Genomic DNA, 27,566 nt, shown 5'->3' on the forward strand with positions numbered 1-27,566 from the left:
TCCGTTTTTTTCCTGTTTTAGATTGTTTTTGTTAAAGGCGGAAAATGGGGTTGGTCCAATAAATGGCCTTGTTTCGGCATAAAGCCTGGCTGCCTTCTTGTTTACCTCGTGTCCCTCATGTCCTGGTACCCACATCAGGGAAGACTGATTAAGAATCGCCAGTTTGTTGAGTGCATTGATCCACTTTATAAGGACTTTTGAATTGAACGTAAACAGAATTGAACGATTGACAGTTCGAAAGTATTTAAATGCTTATTTTTTCGAACTCTCCTTTGGATACGATTTCCACTGTTTCTATTATAACGAAAAGCTCCGCATAAAAAATTCGTGTATTTGTACTCAGTGTTAAAGATGTGTGTGCTCTAGCCCCCACTATTCCTGCTCCTACCCGCTGGAGCGTTTCAGATACATCTGTATACCATTTTTGTGAGGCATCATGTAGCCATGTTGGGCTACTGTTCCTCTCTTCCCTAGACGGGAAGATAACCTTGTATCTCTTAATAAAACTGAATACGGGTTCCGTGTGGTCATTCGTCTGGGCCATGCATGCTGCATGTTCAATGTTTATATATGTATGCATATATAATTGGCACGTACACCCATTTTGGGTATTTGGCCGAGCTTTTCCTCCTATTTGTGGTGTGCGTCTTGATGTTGTTCCACAAATGGAGGGACCTACAGTTTTAAGCCGACTCTGAATGGCAGATGTTTTTTAACAGGAGCTTTTTCATGGCAGAAATACACTCGGAGGTTTGCCATTGTATGCCGAGGGGCGACCGCTATTAGAAAAAACTTTTTCTTCATTTTGGTGTTTCACCGAGATTCGAACCTACATTCTCTCTGAATTCTGTTTAGGATATTATAAAATAGATGTATATTCCTTCGTTTTTCATCTGGACGTGCTGGCGTTCACTTGGCGTTCGCGTGCAGCCCACTGTGTTTTTCCCCCCCAATACTCATTTTCCTTTAATTAAACAATATTTTTTTTTGTTTTGCGTAAGATTCGACATTTTTATTGAATTAAAGTAAATATTTATGATTAGATTTAATTGTAGTTGTATTTTTTAGTTTCGTATTCATATTTGTCTATTTATTTTAGATATTTTTATGACATGGTATTTGGCGTTTCTTAAAAGCATTTAAGTTGCAAAAAATTTGCTTTAAATTTATAGTTCTGGAATCTTTTATTCAAATCGTGTAAGCATAGCTTAACCAACGTAGTCAATTTTATGCTCACAGATACATTTTTTTGCTAATACTGTATTATTTAATTTCCATAATTTATTTAGATTTTAAAAATACATACATTTGCGTTAAATAATTAAACTAAAACTAAATTTTAAAGCTATGAAAGTGTCGAAAATTGTATTTCCCTCACTTCAAAAAGGCAATTCTTAACTAAAGATAAATACTATTGTATAATCTGAGATATTTATATTTTTAGATAGCATAATTTTTTCATTTTTCTTTAATATATGTATGTATGTGTGTATTAATATGTAGGCTTTAAGAAACTTGAAAATTGGATATGTTTTTACAGTAGATAAAATTTTTTATTTACTTTTTATTTTATTTTCCTCTATACAAAAATTTCAAAACCAAGTAAAATAAAGTGAATTAAATAATTTGTATTAAATTTGTTTTTTTAATTTAATTTTTTTTAATTAAAATTTTACTGCAGTGCACTGCATCAGTAATTTCAACCACGATATTACTAAAAAAATCATTATGCTAATTAAATTTGTAATCTATTAAGTTTTTTTTTTAGAAAATGTATACTTAAACTGCATATTATTTCTTTATAAATACTGTCTCTTTTTTTGCCATAAACGCGAATTTTAGAGTAGAAATGGTTTTATATTACTTTTTTATAATAAGAGGTTATTATTTGATTTTAGTTCTCAGATATATGTTTTGATTATTAAATTTTAGGAGTTAATGAAATTTTATTATTTCCAAAAATTTTCGTTATTCATTTTGTACCATTTCCTATATCAATACAAATTTGTTTGGAGCCAAAAACTTTAAGAAAAATGTTAGCTGGGAATTAATTATGCGTATTATTGTAATAACTGTTTCTTTGCTAAGTTTTCATTTACCGATTTCGTTATTAACCGCGAAACTTTTCCACAGCTTAATCGTAACTCATTGACATGGCCGATTTTGGTGTTGGTAATGGTGAAGTTGTATTCTCTTCTTCATTCTCCTCGTCGTTCTCCTGCGAGTCTTCCGGTTCGCCCAAAGCATGCACAAACTCATAAAAATCAATGCGTCCATCACCATCGACATCGACTTCTTTAATCATGTCCTCGACTGGTGTATTAAGTTTGGAAAAGAAAATAGAGAATGAAAAAAAAAAATAATTTTAGAACTTGCAAACAAAAAGTGGTTAAAGCAACCCTTGAGGAAAGCAAGGAAAAATAAACGCAAGCTGTGCTTTTGTTATCGAGCCGAAAAAGTGTATATAAAAGTCATAAAATTGTTGTTGATTTTGTAGCACTTACTATCTTCCTCATCCAGGTCCTCGCCCAAACACTGCAGCACCGCTCTCAGGTCTGAGGCCGTAATATAGCCACGATTATGCTTGTCAAACACACGAAAAGCGTCACGCAGCTCACGCTCTTCCTGATCAGCAGAGGATAGACCTGATTTATCCTCATAGGTCATGTTAGAAAGTATGTCCACGAATTCTTCAAAGCTGACGTTACCGTCTCCTAAAAGCGACAAAAAGCATAAAAGCGGTACGAAATGTCACTACACGAAAGGAATTTGAATAATAAATATTTAGTGGCAACAATTGGCAAAACGTTTTTAGTTTTTTGCTTGCTTCTTCATCGCAGCTCACTTACCATCCACATCGATTTCCTGCAGCATTTCCTGCAATTCCTCAACACGTGCGAATTGCCCCAATGAACGCATTACGGTACCGAGCTCCTCTTTTGTTATGCAGCCATCGCCGTCTTTGTCGAATAAACGAAATGCTTCACGGAATTCTAGTAAATAAAAGCAATGAAAAAGAAACAGCACAATAGCATTGGCGAGATAACAGCGGTTGTTTGGAAAAAGTGGACAACATAGGAAATTGCAAAATGCAATGCAGCAGCCAAAACGCAAACAAAGCGCATCTAAAATGGGACAGCTAAGACTGATGTCGCAGTTTTTGTCTTTTTTATGCGCTTTATTTGAGCTGGTTGACCCTAAAACTAAACATTTTCAAACGCATTTGTCGTTTGTGTGTTTGGTTGTTAGTACCAACTTACCGCGCATTTGCCCCTTGGATATGCATGGTCGTGTGGCACTCTCCGTCGACTCGGTCGAACCAGTACGCTGTGAAAATTGACGAGTCGTCTTAATGCGTCGTTTTGGTCGCTTGCCACCACTTTTCACCGTACTCGCCGTCGCCGCCTGTTCTTGCAGTTCGGTTTTTCTTTGTTGCTGTTTGCATGGCTTCAGAAATCTAGCGCTACGCTGCACTGGCGATTCATCGTAGTAATCATTCTCACCATCAACACCATCTTCGAAATCGTCTTCTTCTTCCTCATCAACTACCACATCATCATAATCTTCTGTGGGTAAATCGGCAACAACTGCCGAATGCTCCACTAGCTGCTCTCCTGCCAATTGATTGCAGCAAGGATCCAATACCAATTCGGATACACGCCGACTGCGACGCCGCATTGGCGATTGCGTTGTTTGTGTGCATTCGACATCAGCGGACATGGCGGCCATATTGCTTGTTTGTTGATTTCGGTGAGGTTGTGGTGACGTAGCCGTTGCTATCGCTGTTGTGTGGCCTGTTGCGTCTTCGCTATAGTCGGACTGATGTTCGTAATACGCCGTGGTCTCAAGCTGTTGCTGTTGCGGTCCCACACTTGCCGTGTCATCCACGCCAACTGTAGTGTTTCTCGTCTGTACGAGAATTTAAGTAAATGAACGTAGATTCATAGCGTAAATTAAACAGCTTCCACTCACCATTAGTTGCCTGAGTTCCCGGGCAAAGCTCGAACCGGCTAAAATATTATTAACAGCCGTGAAAAGTTTTTTTCCTTCCAACTTGGCGGTGTTAGACGAATTTCGGCGTTAGTGCAGAATGTCAAAATGGCAAAGTTAGATGCAAAAGCACTATTTGTATGCGATTTAAATGCAAATTCTTTGCATGACCTCTCTCTTTATCGCTGCTTTCGCTAACTTTGACTAGCGCGTCATCCCACACGCATACGCTGCTAACTAGATTATAGTCGCGTTTATTTATCAGCGCTTTTAATTGACACCATCAATTGATATGCATGCAGTGAAATGTCAATTAACTGACGGCACTAATTGTCAGCATGCAGCTTACGCTACTCTCGTCGCTTGTGTGCTCGTTCACTCACTCACACAACCATTAACTTCAGCAGCCGGTCATTCGCATGCCAATTTTCGTTTATGTGCTTCAACTGCAATTATTTGCATCGCAATCAGTGTAGATGTGTTTGTGTGTATTGCTGGGTTTAGCAGCCTGTAAAAGGGAATGTACAATTAAGAATAATTAAGTGAATCGATAATACCAAAATGAGTTTTGTACGAAATTTAATTATCAAATTGTGAAATTTTGGTGTGAGAGCTTTTGAGCTTGGAGTGATGGGTTTAAGCCAAGCTCCCTTATTCAGCCGACCTGTAATATATCCTGTACAAGAGAAAACAAAATTGTTAAGAGTTGCAGTTTTTGGAAGGTCTATAGAGAATATTAAAAAAAACCCTGAGCTTTGACAAATCGCACTATTAATACGATCTCTCCCTTGCGGGTTCCAGGCCAGTGCCATTCTCATTGTGCTATCTGGTGGTTTCCTAAGCATGTGATCCATCCATCGCCCCTTTCCGCGTTTGATTTGCGATAGAAACCAATCTTCGACAGCTCTTCTACCTTAAATAAGCTTCTCGTAAAATTAACAGGGTGGCTGATGAATTTTGCTACATTAAGAAACTCAAATAACTTTTTTTTAAGTGTATGGAATTCATTATTTTTTTTTTTCAAGTTGAAGGTCATTAAATTTTATTAAATGTTGAGCAGATAAGCTTCTTGTTGAAACCCTTGGATTGCTTTGTATAGCTGCAGCTACAGCAGCGATCGTTTCCTCCGTCCGAACTGGTGGGTTTCGATGATAAGGCCTTCTTGCGACTGTTCCTTGCTCAGCAAAATTATTCACCAGTCTCATTATGGTCCATCTGCTCGGGGGATCGCCGCCAAACATCCGCCTGTACTCTCTCTGTACCAAAACTACGGACTCCAGTGCGTGATAGCGGCGGACTATCCAAATTCTTGTTTGCGTGTCCCAGTTATCCATTTTAATAAATTTTAAAGATCAATCTGCAAATTAAAACAAAAATGGAACAGATAACTTAAAAAGAAAAAAAGTTATTCAATTTTTTTTTGGTAGCGGCTTTCATCAGCCACCCTGTACTTCCCTGCTGGAATTAGATGCAGCTTCAATCATTTCCATCGTGAGTGTGCTGATGTCTATCATATCAGCTTAAAGTGTTTAGTGGATAGTGTATAGGTATAATGAGCATTAAGCTCCAAAGCTCTCTATTATGATTGTGCTGGAGCGCTACTTATAAGCTGCTTGACCGAAAGTAAAAGCTTCAAAGTAAATCTTTTTTAATATAGGGTTTTTTAATAAGAGGTGTTATTTTGATATTCAAAGAAATATACTATTTTCTAATATAAATGATCGGATGTTTATTTCATTACAAAGAGGAAGGTATGCCGTTAATAGTAGAAAATAGCATCAGGCAAATGACCACCACGACCACGCTTACGGGGCAATATCCTTTTCATGAAATTTTCCATAACCGAATTGCAAAGTGGCTGCCCTATGTCCTCGATAGCCCCTCGAACTCCATCTTTGAGGTCTTGAATCGACCCTGGGCTGTTGGCGTATACCGTTTCATTCACGTGGCCCCAAAGAAAAAAGTCACAAAGTGTTAAATCACAAGATCTCGGTGGCCAATTGAGATCACCTCTTCGAGAGACAACACGGTCCGAAAACTTTTCCCGTAAAAGACCAATGGGTTCGTTGCTTGTAGGGCACGTACCGCCGTCTTGTTGAAAATAAACGTTGTCCAGATCAATACCATCCAATTCCGAACACAAAAAATCGTTAATCATCTCTCGATAGCGCAATCCATTCACCAATAATACCTGTTACTGGAAAACCCTTTACGATCATTCCTCGTGAGCCACTGACAAACTTCTGCGAGCTTTTGTTCGTTGAAAAAGCTTCACCTCCATTTTGCAGAAAAGGGCAAGTAATCACTGTAAAAGATTATTTTTAACTTTCAATACTTACCAATTTCTAATGTTCAAAGGCCAAAGCAAAAAATTACCTATTTTAGGCTGGAGGCTGTATCTTACTTTTGTTCATAAAATATTCTAATATTTCAATATTGTATTAATATTTCATTTCCTAACCGTGAAGGTTTTAATTTCGAAACTCACAGCATTGATATTAAAAGCTTCCAGTCTTTAATCTCATGGCTTCTCTGCAATTGGCTTGGCAAAAATTGCTGCCCTCGACTGTGCTATAATAAATTGAAAATGGATTAAAATCCATTGCATTGCAAGCCAACAGCCCACTTTGTTAAGCGTAATGTTATAACTAAAAATTTATGCCAGCGGTTTTTTTGCCTTCAAACTCTTTTCCATTCACTTTGTAACACATTAGCCTACAAACTAACTTTTAAGTTTTTAAGTATCAGCTGCAAACTCAATTGCTATGCAAAATGTTGGGACAACACGCGCTGACATGCGCACACAGGGCTTAAAATATTAAAAAAAAGGAAAAATGCAACAGTAAGATTGCAAGTTCAGTGGGCAAGTAATGGGGAGAAGAGAAATGGGAACTTTATTGTTCTATGAAAGATAAAATCAATGTCGACGATGAGTAAAGTTTATAGTAAATAATGCCGTAAATTCAACAGAGCGCTGGGCGGGTAACACAACCGAAAGGAAGTTAGTGTACAGTGGCGTGTGCATGTGTTTTCATGGAAGTGGGTAATGGTAAGTTTATACGTACGGCAATGTAATAACGGTGCTGGGAGATTTTCGCATATTAAAATCCGAGCTTTGGAATCACTCCCTGCCAGTAGTTTCAAATTTCACCCAAATACAGGTTGGTTCAAATGTTAGCAAGCAAAAACTAATGTGAAGTTTTAAATGAAATTTCTTGTTTTAATTCAACTTTAACTCCCTCAACTTAAATACGCACACCGCGACACTTCTTCATACTGCTTTTTTTGTTGAATTGTTATCAAATGCGGGTGGCAATCACCTTCTAAATAGGTTTCCCATATGTAATTCCTCGTGTAAAACGCCTCGTGTAGATGACTGTAGTGATCGATATCTCGTAAAGTATCGATCAAACAATTTATGGTTAGTAGACCGAAAAAAAGCGAATTTTCTGAAAAAACTTTTAAATTTATTGATCTAAAAATTTTTACACATATTATGTTATCTTTTAACTGTATTTTAAGACTTAATTATAGTAAAAATATTTATTTGTAAATGAGCTACAGCTGATCTCCGGGAGCTCCTCTCAAAAAAGACGTTTTGCGGTGACCACTATATCTCTGAACTGGATTCTCTGAGATTAAAAAACCAAACAGATTTCGTTAAAGTAATTTTAAATCTCGTAATTAATCGAAGGAATAAACAAAATTAATTTTTTTGACAAAATAGCGGTTTCTCAACAAAAAAATCGATATTTGACCATAATTTCGGCCTTAAATTGTAGATAAAAAAATATTTGTCGATGAGAAAAAATCTTCAATTAATTACTAAAAAATATACTTAAGAAGCTCGTGTTAAAATTTGAAAAATTTGAGACTAATCGGCTTAGCTGTTTCCAGTAATGTGGGTTACCGACTTTGAAAACTCCATTTTGAGAAAAACGCGCTGCCGCCTTCTACTTTCAAGCACTCTGAAACGCCTTTTCAAATTTGCATGTAACTTTGAAAATATTCACCGAAACGATATTAAATTTTCTGTGTGTATTCTTAAATATTTGTACAGGATGGCTGATGAAAGCCGCTACCAAAAAAAAATTGAATAACTTTTTTTCTTTTTAAGTTATCTGTTCCATTTTTGTTTTAATTTGCAGATTGATCTTTAAAATTTATTAAAATGGATAACTGGGACACGCAAACAAGAATTTGGATAGTCCGCCGCTATCACGCACTGGAGTCCGTAGTTTTGGTACAGAGAGAGTACAGGCGGATGTTTGGCGGCGATCCCCCGAGCAGATGGACCATAATGAGACTGGTGAATAATTTTGCTGAGCAAGGAACAGTCGCAAGAAGGCCTTATCATCGAAACCCACCAGTTCGGACGGAGGAAACGATCGCTGCTGAAGCTGCAGCTATACAAAGCAATCCAAGGGTTTCAACAAGAAGCTTATCTGCTCAACTTGGTGTCAGCCGACAGTCTTTGCAAACAATAATGCACAAAGATTTAGACTTATTTCCCTACAAAATTCAAATGGTTAACAAACTGAATGCAGCAGACTTGCCGATTCGCTTGGAATTTTGCCAGAAGATCCTGCAAATGGTGGAAGAAGACCAAAACATGTTAAACTGCCTTTTCATGTCTGATGAGGCCCATTTCGATTTAAACGGCAATGTGAACAAACCAAATTGTCGAATATGGAGTACTTCTAACCCACAGATACTCCACGAGACGGAATTGCATCCTCTTCGCGTGACAGTGTGGTGTGCGGTTTTTTCACGCTGTATTGTCGGGCCTTATTTTTTTGAAGAAAATGGTCACACCGTTACGGTTACTGGAGACCGTTATTTGAAAATGCTGAAAGAATTTTTCTATCCAGAACTACGCCGAAAGAGAATTCCTTTCAACTCTGTGTGACAAGATCAAAGGAAAGGTCTAAAGTGCTTCAATGCCCAAGAAAAGAATTTAAGGATCACTCCAACCAGCAGAAATAAACTGGAAACCTATTCTGTGCGTAGTTTATCATTTAATATTATTCGGCAAGCAAGCAAACCCCGTGAGGAATTGCGCGGAGCTCGTTCTGTCACTCCCTTCTGCAGCCATCAAAGCCACGGTTAGCAAACGGGTTACTCTAACCCACAAGCGAGTTTGGCAGACTGAGAGACGCTGCAGATGGAGAAAACTGATGTTACCCGTCATATCCGACTGAATGTCGCAGTTCTTCCTATCACTAAGCAAAGGGGACTGTACGCAGCTGGTTGGACTGATGACGGGCCACTTTCTATGGGCAAAGCACATGGAAAAGGTGGGCATCTCAGACAGTGCACTCTGCCCAGCATATGGAGAGGAGGATGAGACGGCGGATCCCTTTTTGTGCGTTTGCCAAGCCATCAGTTCGAATCAGGCTTGAGGTCTTTAGCACTAACGTGTTAAGAAGCGACCCCCTTGGCTCCTTGGCACCACAAGATCTACTCAGATCTCTTTGGAGGTCGAGTAGATTTAAAGAAAATTAAAAAGAGAATCCAAGTGCAGTACAATGGACTTAATTGTGTCTGAGTGCTGTACTTGCTAGTTTGTGCTAACAAAAAAAAAAGGATAGGAAGATTAATTCAAGTAAAGATATTCTTATCCTCAATTTAGCTCATTTAGGTTGAACTAGTTGACTTGCAGTCGCGCATAGACCGATTCGGTTCGTAGCAATTAAGTTTCTTTGCAACTAGCAAATATTTTTAAACCCTTTCAATGTATATTAGATTTCGGTGAATCCATTTTTTTTAATTAAGTTGCTCCTTAATTGTTGATAACTCCACTTGCTCATATTTCAAATTCACAATTGATATGGGACTAAATTTTCTTATCTTCTATATACACGATTCCATCTAAGATAACCACAAATATACACACAATGCTTTCTATTCTTAAAAAAATGCCTAAACAAGAGTTAAAAAATGCGGCATCATGTTTAAATTTAATAAGCCTCCTTTGTGCTTTCAGCAAATGAAAAATAGCAACCATTTAACAGATAAAACCCTACTCAACTTCAAGTGCAGCCACTGATATGCTTTGTTCTGGCATCTTGACGAAAACAGATGGTTTGAGAAACATGAAGAGGCTAAAAGACAGATATGAAAACATAATAATAAAAATTCCGACAAAAAAATAAAACTCAGCTGAACTGAAGCCTAACGAACGAACAAAAAAAAATAATAATAAAAGGACAAAAGCAATAACGGTAATGGAAGTGTGTTGGCGCTGTGGCCATTTGTGCAAAAAATGCTAAAAAACAGGCACACACAAAAAATACTATTTTTGGATGTTGCAAGTAACGCAACGCTAAGAGTGAGCAACTCCGCAATACCAGCAACCATCCATTCTATTTACAAGTGAACTCCATCAATTTGCGTGCAATAATTGTGCAATGTGGGGGTGCGGTACTCGCGTAGTTATGGGGCAGATTTAATTGAATTTACTTTTTGAAGTAAAAACTTCTTTAGAATCGTTGAGAGTGATTTGAGACTTGATGAAACGAAAAAGCGACACTACGAAGCGTTATATGTTGATATACGTATATGTGTGTGGCTGCGTACTGCTGAGCCACGCTAGTATAGTGAGTATTGTAGTATGTATACTACACTGCCTATTACTTGATTTGGTGTTTAGTTCAAGCATCATACGTATGTATGTTTGTATGTATGCTAATACGTATGTGTGCGCGCCTGCGTATTACGGAGCCACGGTGAGCGAGAAGGCATTATGTATACCTATACTACACTACTAATGCAACGTAAATTTTGCATTGGACACAGCGGTTCCTTTAATTGACTTTATCAATACAACATTCAATTTAAAAATGTGTAACAATCGCACTGAATCGACAACACGATCAAAAACAACAATTGACGCGGTATTTCAAAGATATGTTGACAAACATCGAAATTGAAAACATTGAGGATGAATAATAATAAAATGAAGAAAATAAAATATGAACTTTATAGCAATATTATAATGAACCTATAATTATCCCGCTCCTAATGCTGCTTTCGCCTCATTCTCTCTCAGTTTGTTTTACGGAAGGTTTCACTTCTATCGCGTCTAACCGTTAGACTGGTATTTTTTTTTTGTACATGGAACAATCAAAAAAAAATGTATTGCAATTAAAGTGAAACTAGAATTCATACTTTATAAAGCTTACAAAGTCGTTGGCTCTTTTGAAAACCATTTTCGGCCACTTTTCAGCGCATTGCTGGCTCAATCGAGTCATTCTTCAGCATATTTTTATAATTACTGCGCATTTTTAAACGGATTTTTGGGAAGTTCGGAAAAGTAGACGTAACGCATCATTAACCGTATTTAGCCGCGCTCCTCCTCCAACTTTTGGTATGCATCCTTATACTGTATGGATAAGTACGCGTAGGAAATTACACTCGTAGCAATGTGAGCGTACGATTGTCTCATTGCACGCAAATAGCCACCAGCAAACTAAATACAAATGTAAACAATCATTTATGTATGTGCCTACTGTGTAACAAAGTTAAAGTCGCGACTCAAGTAGAAAAGGTTGAAAAAAAGATAAAAAAACAAAGATGAAAAAACAACCAAAGTGTCGCGTTACTGGCAGCAAGCACTTATTAAATATGTACGCAAATCACAAATACTTTATTTTACATAAAAATGCATTAAACAACTTCTCCCGCTTCGATTTAGAATAAAATATGTCAAGTTTTTAGAACGGCAGTTGTCGCTTGCCGCCACTACTACAAAGACACTTTACAGCATTTCTATAACAATGTCAAAGAGCTTAAGTGTTTAAGAGTTTATAAATTTAATTTTGTGAGCCTTTGATTTGCTTAATCTTTTCTGCTTTGGGTTTAAATGAGCTTGAGATGACAAAATAAGCAGAGAGAATTTCGTTTAGAGATAATCGTTCACAAGAGGTTTTTTTTATTCTTCATTTGACCTGCTTAAGCATTTTAAGTTTTCACTATTTCGTAATTTTTCTTCACGCTCTTTACATACATATGCATACATATTTATGAGACAAACAAAAAACCTTAAAAATGTCCATGCTTGCTCTCCGCCTTGGTGCACAACCTCCTTTCACATGGCTTCTGTCCATACATACATACGGGCTTATAACAGCGTGTTTTCCTTTACGTGGGAGTAAAATGCCGTACATCTGCCCGAGCATAAGCAAAAGTATGCGTGTGTACTTGTGAAATACTATTGTACACCAACTGAGCCCCACTCTCTTCCCATGCGAAATTTGGAAAAAACTATTCTTGGAAAATGTCAAATGTTTTTGGCGTGAAAAATTTTGCAAAATGAAGTTTTAATGTACTTTTCTTCTAAGGGTGAATGATGGAAAATGCATTGATATGCAAAAATTGGCATTACTGAGGAAAACAAAAACACACAGAATATATATAATGCTGCAAAAGCTCATACTTATTAATGAACGTGTTTAGTCTAGTAAGTGTGAGTGTGGAAAATTGTTTATTCGTACAAAAATACTGAATTCGACTACAATTCCCAACCTTGAAACATCAAAATGACAGTGAAAGTCATTCTATTAGCTTAGAGGAACAGTGAGGGCAAAGGTAGAGGGAATGGATGTATGAGTAATTATAATTTTGTTACACCTATTTGTTGTTTTAGTGATAAGTCATGGTGAAAAGATTGTTAGAGGTGTGTGCCGTCTAAACACCGACTGATTGGACGATTGTGTGAAAATGTGTGAAATTATTGTGTAGATTTCATGGATATACGAAAACAAATCAACACAACCTTCACTTATGTATGTTGCTTCGTGACTAACTGAGCAATCACTGATTGGACGAGTGTGTGAATACATGTGAAATGATCGTGCAGAATTCGGCTGCCGAATCCGAGTGGCGGAGTAGCCAAAGTTCCCCTTACAATTTCTTTTACACCATAGCTAAATAGTAAGCCTGGTAATCTATTACCCGTAAGTAGATGTAAGATAAAAGTCAGTGGTGGGTAAAGCTTACTCGTACGAGCAATGCGCTCATTATACTATTCTTAAGCTCATTACGCAAATTCCTGCGCTATTCCAATCAGTCGTTGTTCAGAAAGCAACATGGGCAATGGCTGTGTAGATTTTTTTTGAAATCACCAATACAATCCTACTTAAATTTTGACGATATGTGGTATAATTTTTTTTTCCGTACCGGTTTGGGGTGATCTTTCCAGTTCGCGGCAATTCACAGCACGAGTAGGAAGGAAAGGACTAATCTGATACTGGTTTGTTTTCAATTCTTAACATTACATCGTCCATATTTCATATTCGCAAAATTTGCCTGCTTTGCCAACTTTTTGCTGCTGCAGTGAGAACACTCTTCACACTCTAGGTGTTGATCATCAGCAAAGTTGCAATAACTCTATAAAGTTGCTGACAAAGTTGATGCTGGCAGCGGACTGCTGCTTCGTTTATGTAAAAGTTGCCAAGTCGCCTGCTGGTGCATTTATAATAGCGCTTGAGCGGCGTTGCTTGTCTGCACTGCCTTGTAGCAGTGATATATAATATAATATTAACTTGATGGAAAGTATATATGTATGTATGTATATATGTCACGTAGTGTAATGAAAATGAGAATAAAAGCAAAAATATATAGAATTAATACATGTAAAAGGAAAATGAGAAGACTCAGGTGTATTTTTGTGTATTTTCTTATTGCTGCTGTGATATGCAACCATGTGGACTAGACGTGCTATGGCTGTTATTTACAGTTTTCAACACGAGGGCATAAATACATACATATGTAAAGTATGTGTATAACGTTTTTGTGCATACATAAGTACATAGGACAAGAATATATTCTTATAGGGTCTGCTATATTTCCTCTACTTCATGTGTAGACCAAATTTTGCAAAGTAATAGAAAGCATAAATATTACAGTTGTTGTAGCAGCATAAACATGTACGGAGACTGCTGCAGGAGTGACAGTCCTTGGCCGGATATAAACCCGGGCGTTCCGGTAACGTAGAACCAACTGCCGTGGGAATATTACAGTAAATACCTTCAGTGGCGCTAATTTTATGAAGACCGCCAAATATAGTAAATACGTTGACGAATGGATTTGTACAAATCCTCCAGATAGCTTTATGAAATTTCAAACCAGGCCAATTTTTTCTTCAGCTGAAGAAAGGTTACAATATTATTCAGAATTCATTGTTTTACCAGTCAGTCTAAAAGGTTACAATATTATTCAGAATTTATTGTTTTACCAGTTTGCAAGTAATCGACAAACGAACTTCCTTTTGCTTCCCAAAAATCTGATGCTAACACCTGCTTGGCCGATTTCTGGACACGAACTCATTTCGGAGCCGAAGAACCAGGTTCAGACAACTTTTAGCCTCTTGTTTTGATTTGGCTCGTAGTAATAGGCCAAAAACTTATCCATAGTGATGAATCGATGTACAAAATCCACTTCACACTTTTGAAAATGCGCTAAATGTTGCTGAGAAAGTCACATTCGAATATGTTTTCGTTCCATTGTTAGCAAATACGGCACCCATTGTGCACACAGCTTTCTGAAACTCAATATTCCACTCAAAATATTTCTTACACTGCCCAATGAGCTGCCTAGGGCTTCTACTTAATCTCTTTCAGTCACTCGACGATTTTCCAATAGGATATCTTGTATTTTTTCTACGACTTCTGGTGTTGCTGCTATTTTTGCACATACTTGATGTGAATCGTCTACAAGGCCTTTAAATTCAGCAACCCATCTTTCTACTGTACTAATTGATGGCAAAAAGTCCTTATACACTTTTAATATTCGTTCAAAGGGAATTTGCTTTTAAGCTTTCCAAAAATAAAAATTCAATCACTGCACGATGCTTAATTTTTTCCACTCTACGGTTTAATAGGTTTTTATAAAATATAGCAAATAACAAATTGTAAATAAAAAATTATGACAAATTTGACAAGCATTTCGTATTCAGCTTTCCTCTAGATTAGCGGCACAGTTCTTATGGAAGATAGAATTTTGGGTAGCTATATAGGATGCAGTGCTGGCGGCTTGTTAGTTAAAAGTATATTTATATTTTAAAAAATCTGTTTTACCTATTTTCATATTTATACTTTGTGCATATTTCTATATACTTTTTTCTAGCATAATGAGAGCTGTTTGGATACTGTAAACAATTCATTTGTTCTCTTCCGTAATAGCCTCTTTTCACAAAACGCCAAAGTAAATAATTTGCCACCAGTGACATGCTTGAGAAAACAACCGTCGTCAAAGTATGTACGAACCACGCAGATGCTGCGTTGAAATGCAGCTCATTAATCATTAGGAAAAATGTCATGCGAAAAAAGTCCTGCGCGCATCTTTTGCTGTTCTGGGTACTCAAAGCAATTTGTTGCTGTTAATAGTAAAAATATATTTCCTGAGTAACTGCAAAAATACAAATCCTAATGTTTTAAAAAGCATATAAATTATCACTTGTGAAAATAAAAAAACAGGCCTCAAGAAATCTTTCTAGACTTAATTTAACGAGCATGGCATAACAATAATCAGCACACCCTTTTTAACTAAAATTTCACCAGCGATAATACAAATATTTATTTGAGTACACGAGTAGCGCAATATATATGTACATTGCTTAAATGATAAAGTTTTTAGTGGAAACTAACGAATCCCATAAATATTATATTTTATGTAGAGCACTTTGAAAAGGGTCGAAACATTGTTAAGAAAAGCAATCAGAACTTTTATTGTTTTGCCAAAGTGTTAACCGATGCTTTTTACATGCTATAAAATTTTCCGTGTGCAGTAGAAAATGAGCGTGAAAATTACAGTAATGTACTATCACAATAAACAGAATGAAATTGCAACGTGTGCCGAGGTAAGTATAGTAAAAAGAGGGCATAAAAACGTATTTTTAGATGGTGATTTGGTAAAAATCATTAACTCGAAATGAAATAAATTTAAAAATAAGGGGCCACCGATTTATTTATATGGCTCCTAGAGACTATTTTCTATTTGATCGAGTTCCCCTAACCACCTAAAAAACCAAAACTCGATGTTTTCAAACTAAATCTATAAATCTCGTTAAAAGTTTCCTTTCTTTCAATTTACCCTTACTAGGCTATTTTGGTTAAAGTCAAATACCTCCGTAAGTATTTGTCTGATCTCCTTGAAACTTGGGCACAGTATTTAGGAAGTATTGTGCTTTAGAAGAAAGTAAATAACTGAAACTCGATGTTTTCAAACTAAATCCATAAAACTCGTTAAAAGATTCCTTTCTTTCAATTCCCCCTAACTAGACTACTCAGGTTAGAGTGTTTGACCGACCTCCTGTTCCGATTTGTGGTATTCGTCTTGATGTTTCCCCCAAATGGAGGGGCCTGCAGTTTTACGCTGCCTCTGAACGACAGATGGTTTTTCACGAGCAGCTTTTTCATAGTAGAAATGCATTCGGATATTTGCTATTGTCTATCGAAAGGCAGCAGCTATTAGAAAACACCTTTTTTATAATTCGGTGTCTCATGTCCACACTGGGTTTCGGACCCGGGCTATACCGACTGGTAGTCACGCATCAATTTGCATTCGGCACGGTGGCACAATTTGCTTGGCATACATGTGGGAACGAGGAGTACGAGAGAGAGTGAGAAAAACTGGCAGGCAGTCGAGTTCTAGCCGTGGACGTGGACGCAACGAATTGTGTGGCTGAGCTGTTTGAAAAGGCGCTGTGGAAACGACTAAACGGGAAATTTATCTGTACTGTACTCTATCCAGGGCTTCATAGTAACATTAATTTTAATAATAAACAAAATTTCGTTATTGCTGAAATAATTGAAATTGTAAATGAATTATACTTAACTTTGAATTAAAAAAACCAAAACAACAAAACCATATCGTGGGGGCTCAACCGGGATATATTCCTGTTAAAAAAAAAAACAAAAAAGCCCAGTTTTTGTTAGCGCGAAAGTAATGTAAATGAGCGGTCGCAGAAGAAGACAGTTGCAAAGCAGCAACCGCGAAGCTGACTTCGAAGTAACTATGCCGAATTCTACGCGTCTGGAAGAAGGAGCAGGAGGCAGTACAAGTACAGCAAAAATTAATTTTAACGATATCGAGGGAATAATTAAAAAATTCACCGGTGACGAAACTATGAGCGTGCAGGTATGGCTGCAAGATTTTGAGAGCTATGCCGAAACTTTCCGTTGGACAGATTTACAGCGTTACGTATTTTGTAAAAGATCGCTTAGCGGTACGGCAAAACTGTACATCGAATGTGAAGCCAAACCTCGCTCATATTCTCAGTTAAAAGCTTCGCTATATGCGGAGTTTAAGCCCAGAATTAACGCAGCTGACGTACATAGTAAAATGGCAACAACAAGAAAGAGTCACGACGAAAGCTGCCGTGAATATTTGTACAAAATGATTGACATAGCATCACAAGCAGAAGTGGACGTTCCTTCTATTATAAGTTATGTCATACAGGGTATAAACGATTCGGCAAACGGTAAAGCGATTTTGTACGGTTCAAATTCTATACAGGAATTCAAAGAAAAACTAATAATATATGAGAAAATAAAAAAGAGTGAGAGTCAACCAAAAGAGAAAACGCAGGTTGCTTATGCGGACAAAAACAAAACAATGCAATCAAGAATTAAATCACGTTACTGTTTTAATTGCGGTTCGAGAGAACATGAGTTTCATATGTGTCCTCAAAAAGAGAAAGGTCCAAAGTGCTTCGGATGTAATGACTTCGGTCATAAGCGTAACGACTGTCCAAAAGCAACAAAGTCATCTCTGGTGAATGTCGTTTCGGTCAACAATATGTGTGTTCCAGTGAAGGTCAACAGGGTCATCATCGACAGTTTGCTGGACACTGGAAGCGACATTTGCGTGATCAAAGAGTCGGTGATGAAAATATATTAATTAAACCGATGTCTTTTGACAGAACTAAATCAATATCCGTGGCTGGTTTGGGCTCTAAGGTGCACACTAAAGGTGCCTGCAAACTCAACATGGAAATAAATGGCGAGATCTACACTGACGTTGAAACTCACATCGTGAATGATAGGTGTATGAAATATAATCTTTTATTGGGTGCAAACATAATTCGACAGGCGGTTGTAAAAATAGAGGCCGGTAAGTTGACGATGGTGAAAAAGGTTGGTGAATCTAAAGAATGCACTCCTGATGAAATAAGATCATGTCTATTAGCTGATATTGAACTGGAAGCGGGGGATAGCGAACTTGATTTTTCTATTGCATGCGACAAATCTGCGGTAGACGAGATTCGCAAAATGGTTAAAGAATACTCACCAGAAGTGCCTGAGCAATTACCTGTTCAAATGAAAATCATCCCTTTAGACGAGGTACCGGTTTTCCAAAGACCAAGGAGATTTCCACCCTACGAGCAAAATATCATTGATGAGCAAGTACGAGAATGGCTGCAGAAAGAAATCATAACGGGAAGTTCATCCGATTACGCTAGTACAGTGGTTCTCGTAAAAAAGAAGGACGGCTCGCATCGTTTATGTATAGATTTCCGCGAGCTAAATAAAAGAATCAGGCGTGACCACTATCCGCTTCCCATTATTGAAGACCAATTAGACAAGCTGCAGGGAGCATTTGTATTCAGTACGATCGATCTGGAGAATGGATTTTTTCACGTGGATATAGAACCAGCGAGTAGAAAGTACACTGCCTTCGTTACGCAAAAGGGGCAGTACGAATTTCAGCGCGTGCCCTTTGGGTTATGTAATTCACCCAGCGTATTCCAACGTTACATAAACTACGTTTTCAGGAAATTAATAAATGAAAATATCGTTATCGTTTACATCGACGATTTAATTATACCCGCTAAAACAAGAGATGAAGGTTTGCAGCGGTTGAAGATGGTTTTAAAATGCACCGAGCAAAATGGTATGTCGATTAAATGGTCAAAGTGTCAGTTTTTAAAGGCTGAAGTCGAGTATTTGGGCCACCTTGTGAAGGCAGGTGAGATTTCTCCTTCACCATACAAAATCAAGGCCGTTATGAATTTTCCACAGCCGCGAACTACAAAGCAGGTGCAGAGTTTTCTGGGACTTACGGGGTATTTTCGTAAATTTATCCCAGATTACGCAGTTATAGCGAGACCATTAAGTCAACTTTTAAGAAACGGGATAAAATTTAATTTTGGGGAAAATGAAACCTACGCTTTTAATGAGCTTAAAATGAAATTAGTGAACCCTCCAATTTTGAAGATTTTTGAATACGGTCAGTACACCGAACTACACACAGATGCAAGTCAGCACGGATACGGCGCAGTGTTGATGCAGAAGAGCTGCGAGGACGAGGAGTTACATCCGGTATATTTTATGAGCAGAAAAACAAGCGACGTTGAAGCGAAGTATTCAAGCTACGAATTAGAGGTGTTAGCAGTGGTTCAAGCGGTTAAAAAGTTTCACACTTATCTACTAGGACACTTTTTCAAATTGGTAACTGATTGTAAAGCTTTTGCTCTTACCTTAAAGAAAAAGGACTTGGTTACTCGCATTGCACGTTGGGCCCTTTTACTGGAAGATTATCAATACGAGGTTGAACATCGCTCCGGTACCAGAATGAGACATGCTGACGCTCTCAGCCGAAATCCAGTAGCCCTTTGCGCGCAAACAGACAGCATATCAATTCGGTTACGTCAAGCGCAATTAAAAGACGAAAAGATATGTGCTATAATTGAAGCATTGAAACATGGACCATATAAAGACTATGTAGTCCAACATGGAATTTTGTATAAAAATGTAAATAATTCTTTCTTATATGTCGTTCCAGAGCAGTTGAAAAATACCATTGTTAGGGCAGCGCATGAAGATGGCCACTTTCACCACCAAAAGACCAAAGAAAAAATTGAGCGTGAGTATTTTATACCTAACGTAGCCAAAAGAATCGATTCGTGCATCGCTTCCTGTGGGAAATGCATCTTAACAGGGAGAAAACATGGAAAAAAAGAGTCTTTTCTCAATCCCATACCGAAAGGGGAACAACCACTAGAAACTTTCCACGTTGACCATTTAGGTCCTTTATCTACAACAGCGAAGGGGTATCGATATATTTTCGCAATGATAGATAGTCTTACAAAATTTTGTTGGCTTTTTCTAACCAAAACACTCAACGTCGAGGAAGTTGTCAAAAAGTTTGAAATAGTGGCAGATACGTTTGGTTACCCCAACCGAGTAATCGCAGATCGTGGCGGCGCTTTTATTTCAAATGTATTTAGATGTTACTGCGAGGATCACGGTGTAAAGCTTGTGCACATTACTGCAGGAGTTCCCAGAGGTAACGGTCAGGTGGAGAGGCTGAACTCAACGATCATATCTGTACTAACGAAGCTCTGCGTAGACAAATTAGATAAATGGTTTCAACAAGTGCCTGTTCTACAAAGGGTATTAAATAACACGTTTCACCGAGCTATTCAATCAACGCCGTTCGAACTGTTGGTGGGAGTTAAGATGAGAACTAAAAACGAAGAGAAAATTATGCAATTGGTAGAGGAGGATTGGATTGATGGGTTCAACAAAGGTAGAGAAGAAGCACGTGAGAACGCAAAGAAGGTCATATGTAAAATTCAAGAAGAAAACCGAAAGCAATTCAATCGAAAACGTAAGGCGGCAACGGTTTACAAAATAAATGATCTTGTGGCGATCGAACGCACGCAGTTCGGAGTCGGCCTTAAAATCAAACCGAAGTTTTTGGGTCCGTACAGAGTAGTAGCATCGAAGGGGTTTGATCGTTATAAAGTTGAAAAGATGGGAGATGGAGAGGGACCCGTTTCAACAACAACAAGTGCGGATAAGATGAAAGCATGAGTGCAAGAAGGCGAACTATCTGATTTTAGTGAGAATGGGGAAACAGAAGACGGTAGCTCATCTGAGGTAGATGAGTAGTACAGAATGGCCGAGTGTGGGAACGAGGAGTACGAGAGAGAGTGAGCAAAACTGGCAGGCAGTCGAGTTCTAGCCGTGGACGTGGACGCAACGAATTGTGTGGCTGAGCTGTTTGAAAAGGCGCTGTGGAAACGACTAAACGGGAAATTTATCTGTACTGTACTCTATCCAGGGCTTCATAGTAACATTAATTTTAATAATAAACAAAATTTCGTTATTGCTGAAATAATTGAAATTGTAAATGAATTATACTTAACTTTGAATTAAAAAAACCAAAACAACAAAACCATATACATATGTCATTGGAAAGTACTTGAAAACTGCATAACTGTACATAACAGGAGCATTGCTTGTGCGTATTTTAATGTTAAATCTAATTGTAATTATATAAAAAAATATATAATTTTCTATTTAAAAAATAAGTTTAAATTAACAAACTGATATGCATACTTATGTATTTCGACTGTATGCTTTCAAAACCTTTTCCACAAAATTTATGGTAAATACCATTAATATAAAACGAAGAACCTATGTTAACATAATCCCACAAAATTTATGTACTGTTAATATTATATTTTTACCCAGCCTCAGGAGCTTAACTATTAAACATCCCTTTTCACCACACACATTATATACCAGCCAACCTCATTAGCTCCACAATCCCTACTCTCTGCATTTTCCCCACTTTTTATGCCCACATAATTACGGCAGTTGTCACTTCGTTGGTTTAAAAGCTGTTTCGTTTGGTATTTTATGTTAATTTACAACATTTTAGTATAAAAGAGTGAGAAACAACCGCGCTTAGGTTAATTTATTACTTTGATTTATAAATTTTTTTGTTTTAGTTTTTAACTCTCGTTTTTTGGTAAAATAAATGGGAAAAAGTTATGCATAAATATGCTTGAGTTTTTGACGGTGGCTCTCAGCTATTGTATTTTCGTTCGTTGTCGTTGTTTTCTTAGGTGTTTCGATAATTGTCTGCTGATAGTGAGAGCAGAGAGCGGGTGTGAATCTTTTTAACGAAAAAACAACAAAAGCTCATGTCCAAATTGTGAAAATCGGATCACTGGGGGTTCCGTTGCGTAGTGAGACTTTTTCATATCATCAGTTACACATTTAGCTCTTTCTCTTAATGAAGGTGTAATGAGAATGTGAGAAATGCTGCAAAACGAAGGCAAAAAATTTACTAAATAGATAACCACCGCTATATTTACCTTGCACTGTTCGCAAGGGAAGAATACTACAAAAATTAAGCTTTCCTATATCGGTAGAAACGACGGCGAGGAACCCACTCAACATGTCCGGCGTGATGGATATGACCCTAACCACTACTTCACTTGCCCTTTAACTGTCAAACAGCCTTTTTCCTAGGCTTACAACAACCGATGAACTCCCTGCACTGGGCAGAGTTTTGTAAACTACTACAGCAACAACAATGAAAGCGAGATGAAGATATGACAAATAATATTCTCTTCGGGTTTCACAATGTGGGACTTGATCAAACTTATCACATACCAAAATGCTGTGACCAATTATGCTTCAGTAGAATTGGAGTATTACTCATGAGCAGTGCAACAAAATGGCGCTACTATGTGCGGTTTAGGTTTTGAATAGCAACTTGGAGACTACTGCAAAAAAAGAACAAAACATGGTTGACAGTTTAATGCCAACTGATCGGAATCGCATCCTGCTTATTATAATTGGAGATGGTATTTAGAAAGGGTTTCGATTGGATTAGTTGCTCATGTCTCACGACCTCCAAACTTTAAAAAATATATTATCCAGCACATCAAGAACATGAAGGGATGGAATAAGAGAATCGTCGTTAATCAGTATTTTTTTGTAGGAGCAGTGATCACAAAATAAATAACAACAGAAAAATCGAAGGACAGGCGCAACTGTTGCCAATTGCGCCCAGCCACACTTAACATAACAACTTTATAAGCAAAATAAGGCAAAACAAAAGAAAAAAACCCGAGACAGGATTTGGCGAACGCACTAAGTGAGGCAGGAGTGGAATTCCCACCATCAGCCACAGCACAACAGTTGCGCAACCTTCTGCGGAGCGTGGTGGGAACTGGAGAAGGTGCCGCGAGCTCTGCTCCTGAAGACGTTGCCGATTCCGACAGTGATGGTGCTGTCAACAATGGAACAGACGCCTTGAACTCCTCGATTCCGTTCGATTGTACTGCCGCTGCCGCCTATAATCAATCAACTACTACTACAGATGCCGATTCCGATACTGCCGTCGCCGCTATTGGCACTACCGCCGCCACCACAAACACTGCCGGAGAGATGAATAAGGACCAGCGAGACACGCCAACGCTTCGTGACTTAGACGAAGAGGTCATAGCATTGAAGAAAAGAATCGAAATTCTAACACTGAGGAAACGGATGGAAGAACTTGAGTGCCGAGTCCCCAAAGAAAACAGGCGCCGTTTAGATTTCGGAGATATCGAGCTCGCTCTCCCAAAGTTCAACGGTGATGACGTGTCATACTCAGTTCTCCACTTTTTACGCGATTTCGAGGAGATTATGAATACATCAGGAGCAGACGATAGCCTCAAACTACTGGCACTCCGCCGTTCTTTAAAAGGAACGGCACGAGTCTTCTTGTCAACCACAACCGCACTAAATTACGACTCTTTAAAGACGGCATTGACCGCCGAGTTTGGAAAAGCATTCACGCGGCAAGAAATTTACAGAATGTTAGCGCAGCGTAAGTGGAAGAAAAAAGACGAGTCGATCCACTGTTACATATTGCATATGCAAGCTTTGGCAAAACGAGCCAATATCGATGAAACTGAGCTCATTGACTTCATCATCGATGGTATGGGGAACTCAGTCTCAAATATTCAACTCTTGATGATGGCACGCACTATCGATGAATTGAAAACACTGGTGAACCGCTATCAACAGAAATTTACGCCGGCCAACGTCACAGGTGTTGGAAGCAAGCAGCCCAACACAACAAACGCAAAACAACCATCAACAACAACAAACATTGAGCGGCGAACAGCAAAGCCGAAAGCAGACTCAACTCTATGCTTTAATTGCTCGCGGTATGGGCACATGAAACCCAATTGCCCATATCCACTACGACCTGACGGGTCCTGCTTCCGCTGTTGGCTAGTAGGCCATGACCACCGTTCCTGCCCGAATCCAGCTAAAGTTTTAAAACCACGGGATGACGTGGCATTTATTGAAAATGAAGCAGATTATGAAGGCGGCGCTATTGGCGCATTTAATTTTGTAAGTATATCGTTCCAATTGACTAGGGAAACAATATGTAATCAAGTTTTTTCTCTATTCGATACCGGCAGTCCGGTTAGCTTCATAAAAGCGTCACTCGTCCCAAAAGAGCTGGTAGGAGAGCAGTTCAATGGAAACATATCCCATTATAAAGGCATTGGAGGAACAAATTTACTTATAAAAAAAAAAGTGAAATGTAAAATACAATTTTTAAATAAATCAAACGAAGTTGAATTAAATATTATAGCGAATGAAAGTATGAACATACCAGTTATTTTGGGACGTGACTTCTTGAGAATTTTCAATATTGAATTAAGAAATGGTATTAAGAGATATAGCAAGGAAAAATTATTAGAAATAAGAGATAGATCTAAGTCGTATGCATCTGTGACTACTCAACCAGTAATTGGCTGCGACATACACCCTGCCACTACTATGCCGAAGCACTCTGGTGACGAACTCCACCAAAGTAAACCTAATTCCTATAGCATACCTTCTGAATTACCCGACATTTTTAACATCGACATTTCTCGCAAAGCCAACGACGTTGACATAGGCCCCAAACTGGGCAAACATCAGCGAGACGTATTAAAACGACTCATTGACGATACCTACTTCAGCAATAGCGTGAAAGCCGAACCGTCCAACTAGGAAATGAAAATACATTTGACCAGCGACGTTCCATTTCATTGCGCTTCCCGCAGGCTCTCTTACGCTGAGCGAAGCCAAGTGCAAGCTATCATAGACGAACTGCGCCAAGATGGAATAATACGACCCAGCAACTCTCCGTATGCTTCTGCTATCGTACTAGTAAGGAAAAAGAATGGAAAATACGATTGTGTGTAGACTATAGGGCATTAAATAAATTAACCGTAAGGGATAACTACCCATTACCCCTGATTGACGACTGTATTGATTACCTGGAGAACAAGAAATTCTTCTCGGTACTCGATCTGAAGAGCGGATTTCACCAAGTGCAGATGGCTCCTGAGTCGATCAAGCTCACCGCATTCGTGACCCCAAATGGCCAATACGAGTATCTAAAAATGCCTTTTGGTCTGAAGAACTCTCCCGCAGTATTCCAACGTTTCATAAATAACATCTTCCGAGATATGATCGACGATAGAAAAATCATCATCTACATGGACGACATTCTTGTTGCAACCGAGAACTTCAAAGAACACGAAAATTTATTTCAAGCCGTACTAGAACGACTTGCCCTTCGGGATTTGGAACTTAATTTAAACAAATATAAATTCGGATATGAGGAAATTGACTACTTAGGATATACTGTGACTCATACAGGAATACGGCCAAATGACTCCCATATTAAGAGTATACAGAATTTTCCAATACCTACTAATCCAAAACAATTACAATCGTGTATTGGCCTATTTTCATATTTTCGTCGCTTCGTGCCGTCCTTTTCTCAGATCGCCAAACCACTGCAAAACCTACTCAGAAGAAATTCGGCATTTAGCTTCGACGAAAAATGCCTTGATGCCTTTAACGAGCTTAAGTCTAGGTTAGTAAAAGGCCCAGTCCTGGCTATTTATAGTCCGGAACGGGAAACGGAACTACATTGCGACGCTAGTAGCATAGGCTTCGGATCCGTACTGCTGCAACGCCAAGATGACAAAAAGTTTCACCCTGTTTCATATTTTTCTAAAACTGCTTCCAGCGCCGAAGCAAAGTATCATAGTTTTGAATTAGAAGCTCTGTCTATAATATACGCGTTGAGAAGGTGTAGGCCCTATTTGGAGGGTATACCCTTCACAATAGTTACCGACTGTAATTCACTGACAATGACCTTGGAGAAAAAACAATTGAACCCTCGAATAGCCAGATGGGCTCTGGAGTTCGAAAATTATAATTATAAAATAAAACATAGACGAGGAGCCTCCATGGGCCAAGTTGATGCCCTAAGCAGGCGAGAGATCGCCCACATCATAAACGCAGACGACGTCGAATTCCAACTACAGGTCGCTCAGGAGCGGGACAAAGCTATTGAATCAATACGTAATCGTTTAGAAAATGAACATCTAAATCATTACGTTTTAGTAGACGGACTTGTATATAGGGAAATGGCAAATGGTAAGAAAGCACTGTACGTACCCTACGAGATGGAGTATAACATTATACAACTAATGCATGAAAAGTTGGGCCATCTATCGGTTGAGAAAACCCTTAACAAACTCTGCCTGTACTACTGGTTTCCGAACATGCGAATGAAAACAGAAAGATTTATCAGAAACTGCCTAAAATGCATAATGTACGCTACACCTCCATCGGCCAGGGAGAGGACCTTGTATTCCATCCCCAAAACTCCATTACCGTTTGACACCGTCCATATAGACCATTTCGGTCCACTACCGTCGATCAAATCAAAACGGAAACACATCTTAGTGGTAGTTGACGCATTTACGAAATTCGTCAAACTCTACCCAACCAACTCAACCAGTACTCGAGAAGTGATTGCCGCTCTTGAGAAATACTTCAGCTACTACAGCCGTCCAAGGCGAATCATAAGTGACAGAGGGTCCTGCTTCACGTCTATGGAGTTTGGTGCTTTTCTAATAAAGCAAAACATAGGTCATGTAAAGGTCTCCGTTGCCTCTCCGCAGGCCAACGGGCAAGTGGAAAGGGTGAATAGGATATTGAAATGTATGTTGGGGAAACTAACTGACGAAATAAACCATGATGACTGGGTTAAAAGGCTACTTGAGGTGGAGTATGCTATAAATAACTCAACTCATAGCACATGTCGTGATACACCCAGTCGTCTTTTGTTCGGTGTTGAGCAAAGAGGAGTTGTCGTAGACGAATTCACTGAATTTTTTCAGGACAAGTTATGCCCAGATGATAGACGGGACTTGGTAAAGTTGCGCAGAAATGCATCCACATCTATCCAAGCTAGACTGGAATATGATACCAAACGCTCTTGCAATAACCACATCGGGACTAAGACATACGGCATAGGTGACTACGTCGTCGTGAGGAACGTCGATACGACAGTCGGGAGTAACAAAAAACTGATTCCACAATATAAAGGCCCTTATGTCATCCATAAAATATTGGGGAACGATAGATATGTCATTAGAGACATAAATAACTGCCAGTTAACCCAGTTACCTTATGATGGGGTGATTGAAGCTCACCGGATAAGGAAATGGCGACAGCTGCCGGCAGGGGGTGCCGACGAGCCAGAAAACGATCCTCTGCGCAGTGACTAGCCACTTTGAGTTCTAACTATGGTCGATCCTTTGTCAGAATTGGCCGAGTTGTAAAGGAACAAATTTTTATGTAAATTATTAGAATAACGTATTTCTACATGCATCATTTTATTGTGAACGTAGGTTAAGCTTGTATTATCTGTTTGGAAAAAATGCAACTCTGAATAAAATGGGAATTCTTGAACTTCCGCTT

At 38.5% G+C, this 27,566-nt stretch overlaps 1 protein-coding gene across 3 annotated transcripts in view; it reads right to left on the reverse strand.

The window, feature by feature from the left end:
• Window positions 1-1,797: 1,797 nt before the first annotated feature.
• Window positions 1,798-27,566, reverse strand: part of LOC128859126 (uncharacterized calcium-binding protein B0563.7) — a 30,901-nt gene continuing 5,132 nt past the window's right edge. For 2 of the 3 annotated variants that reach the window (XM_054095875.1, XM_054095874.1), the window contains exons 2-6: window positions 3,973-4,498; window positions 3,261-3,909; window positions 2,850-2,993; window positions 2,505-2,714; window positions 1,799-2,313 (exon numbers count right to left, since the gene is read on the reverse strand). In XM_054095875.1, coding sequence (XP_053951850.1) covers window positions 2,135-2,313; window positions 2,505-2,714; window positions 2,850-2,993; window positions 3,261-3,909; window positions 3,973-3,975 — 1,185 coding nt within the window. In that variant the 5' untranslated portion in view covers window positions 3,976-4,498 and the 3' untranslated portion in view covers window positions 1,799-2,134. Of the gene's footprint in view, window positions 2,314-2,504; window positions 2,715-2,849; window positions 2,994-3,260; window positions 3,910-3,972; window positions 4,499-27,566 lie in introns of those variants that run through there. The other variant, XM_054095876.1, reaches the window with a different exon arrangement.

The sequence above is a fragment of the Anastrepha ludens genome, chromosome 3, assembly GCF_028408465.1.
Source record: "Anastrepha ludens isolate Willacy chromosome 3, idAnaLude1.1, whole genome shotgun sequence".
Taxonomy (NCBI): Eukaryota; Metazoa; Arthropoda; class Insecta; order Diptera; family Tephritidae; genus Anastrepha; species Anastrepha ludens.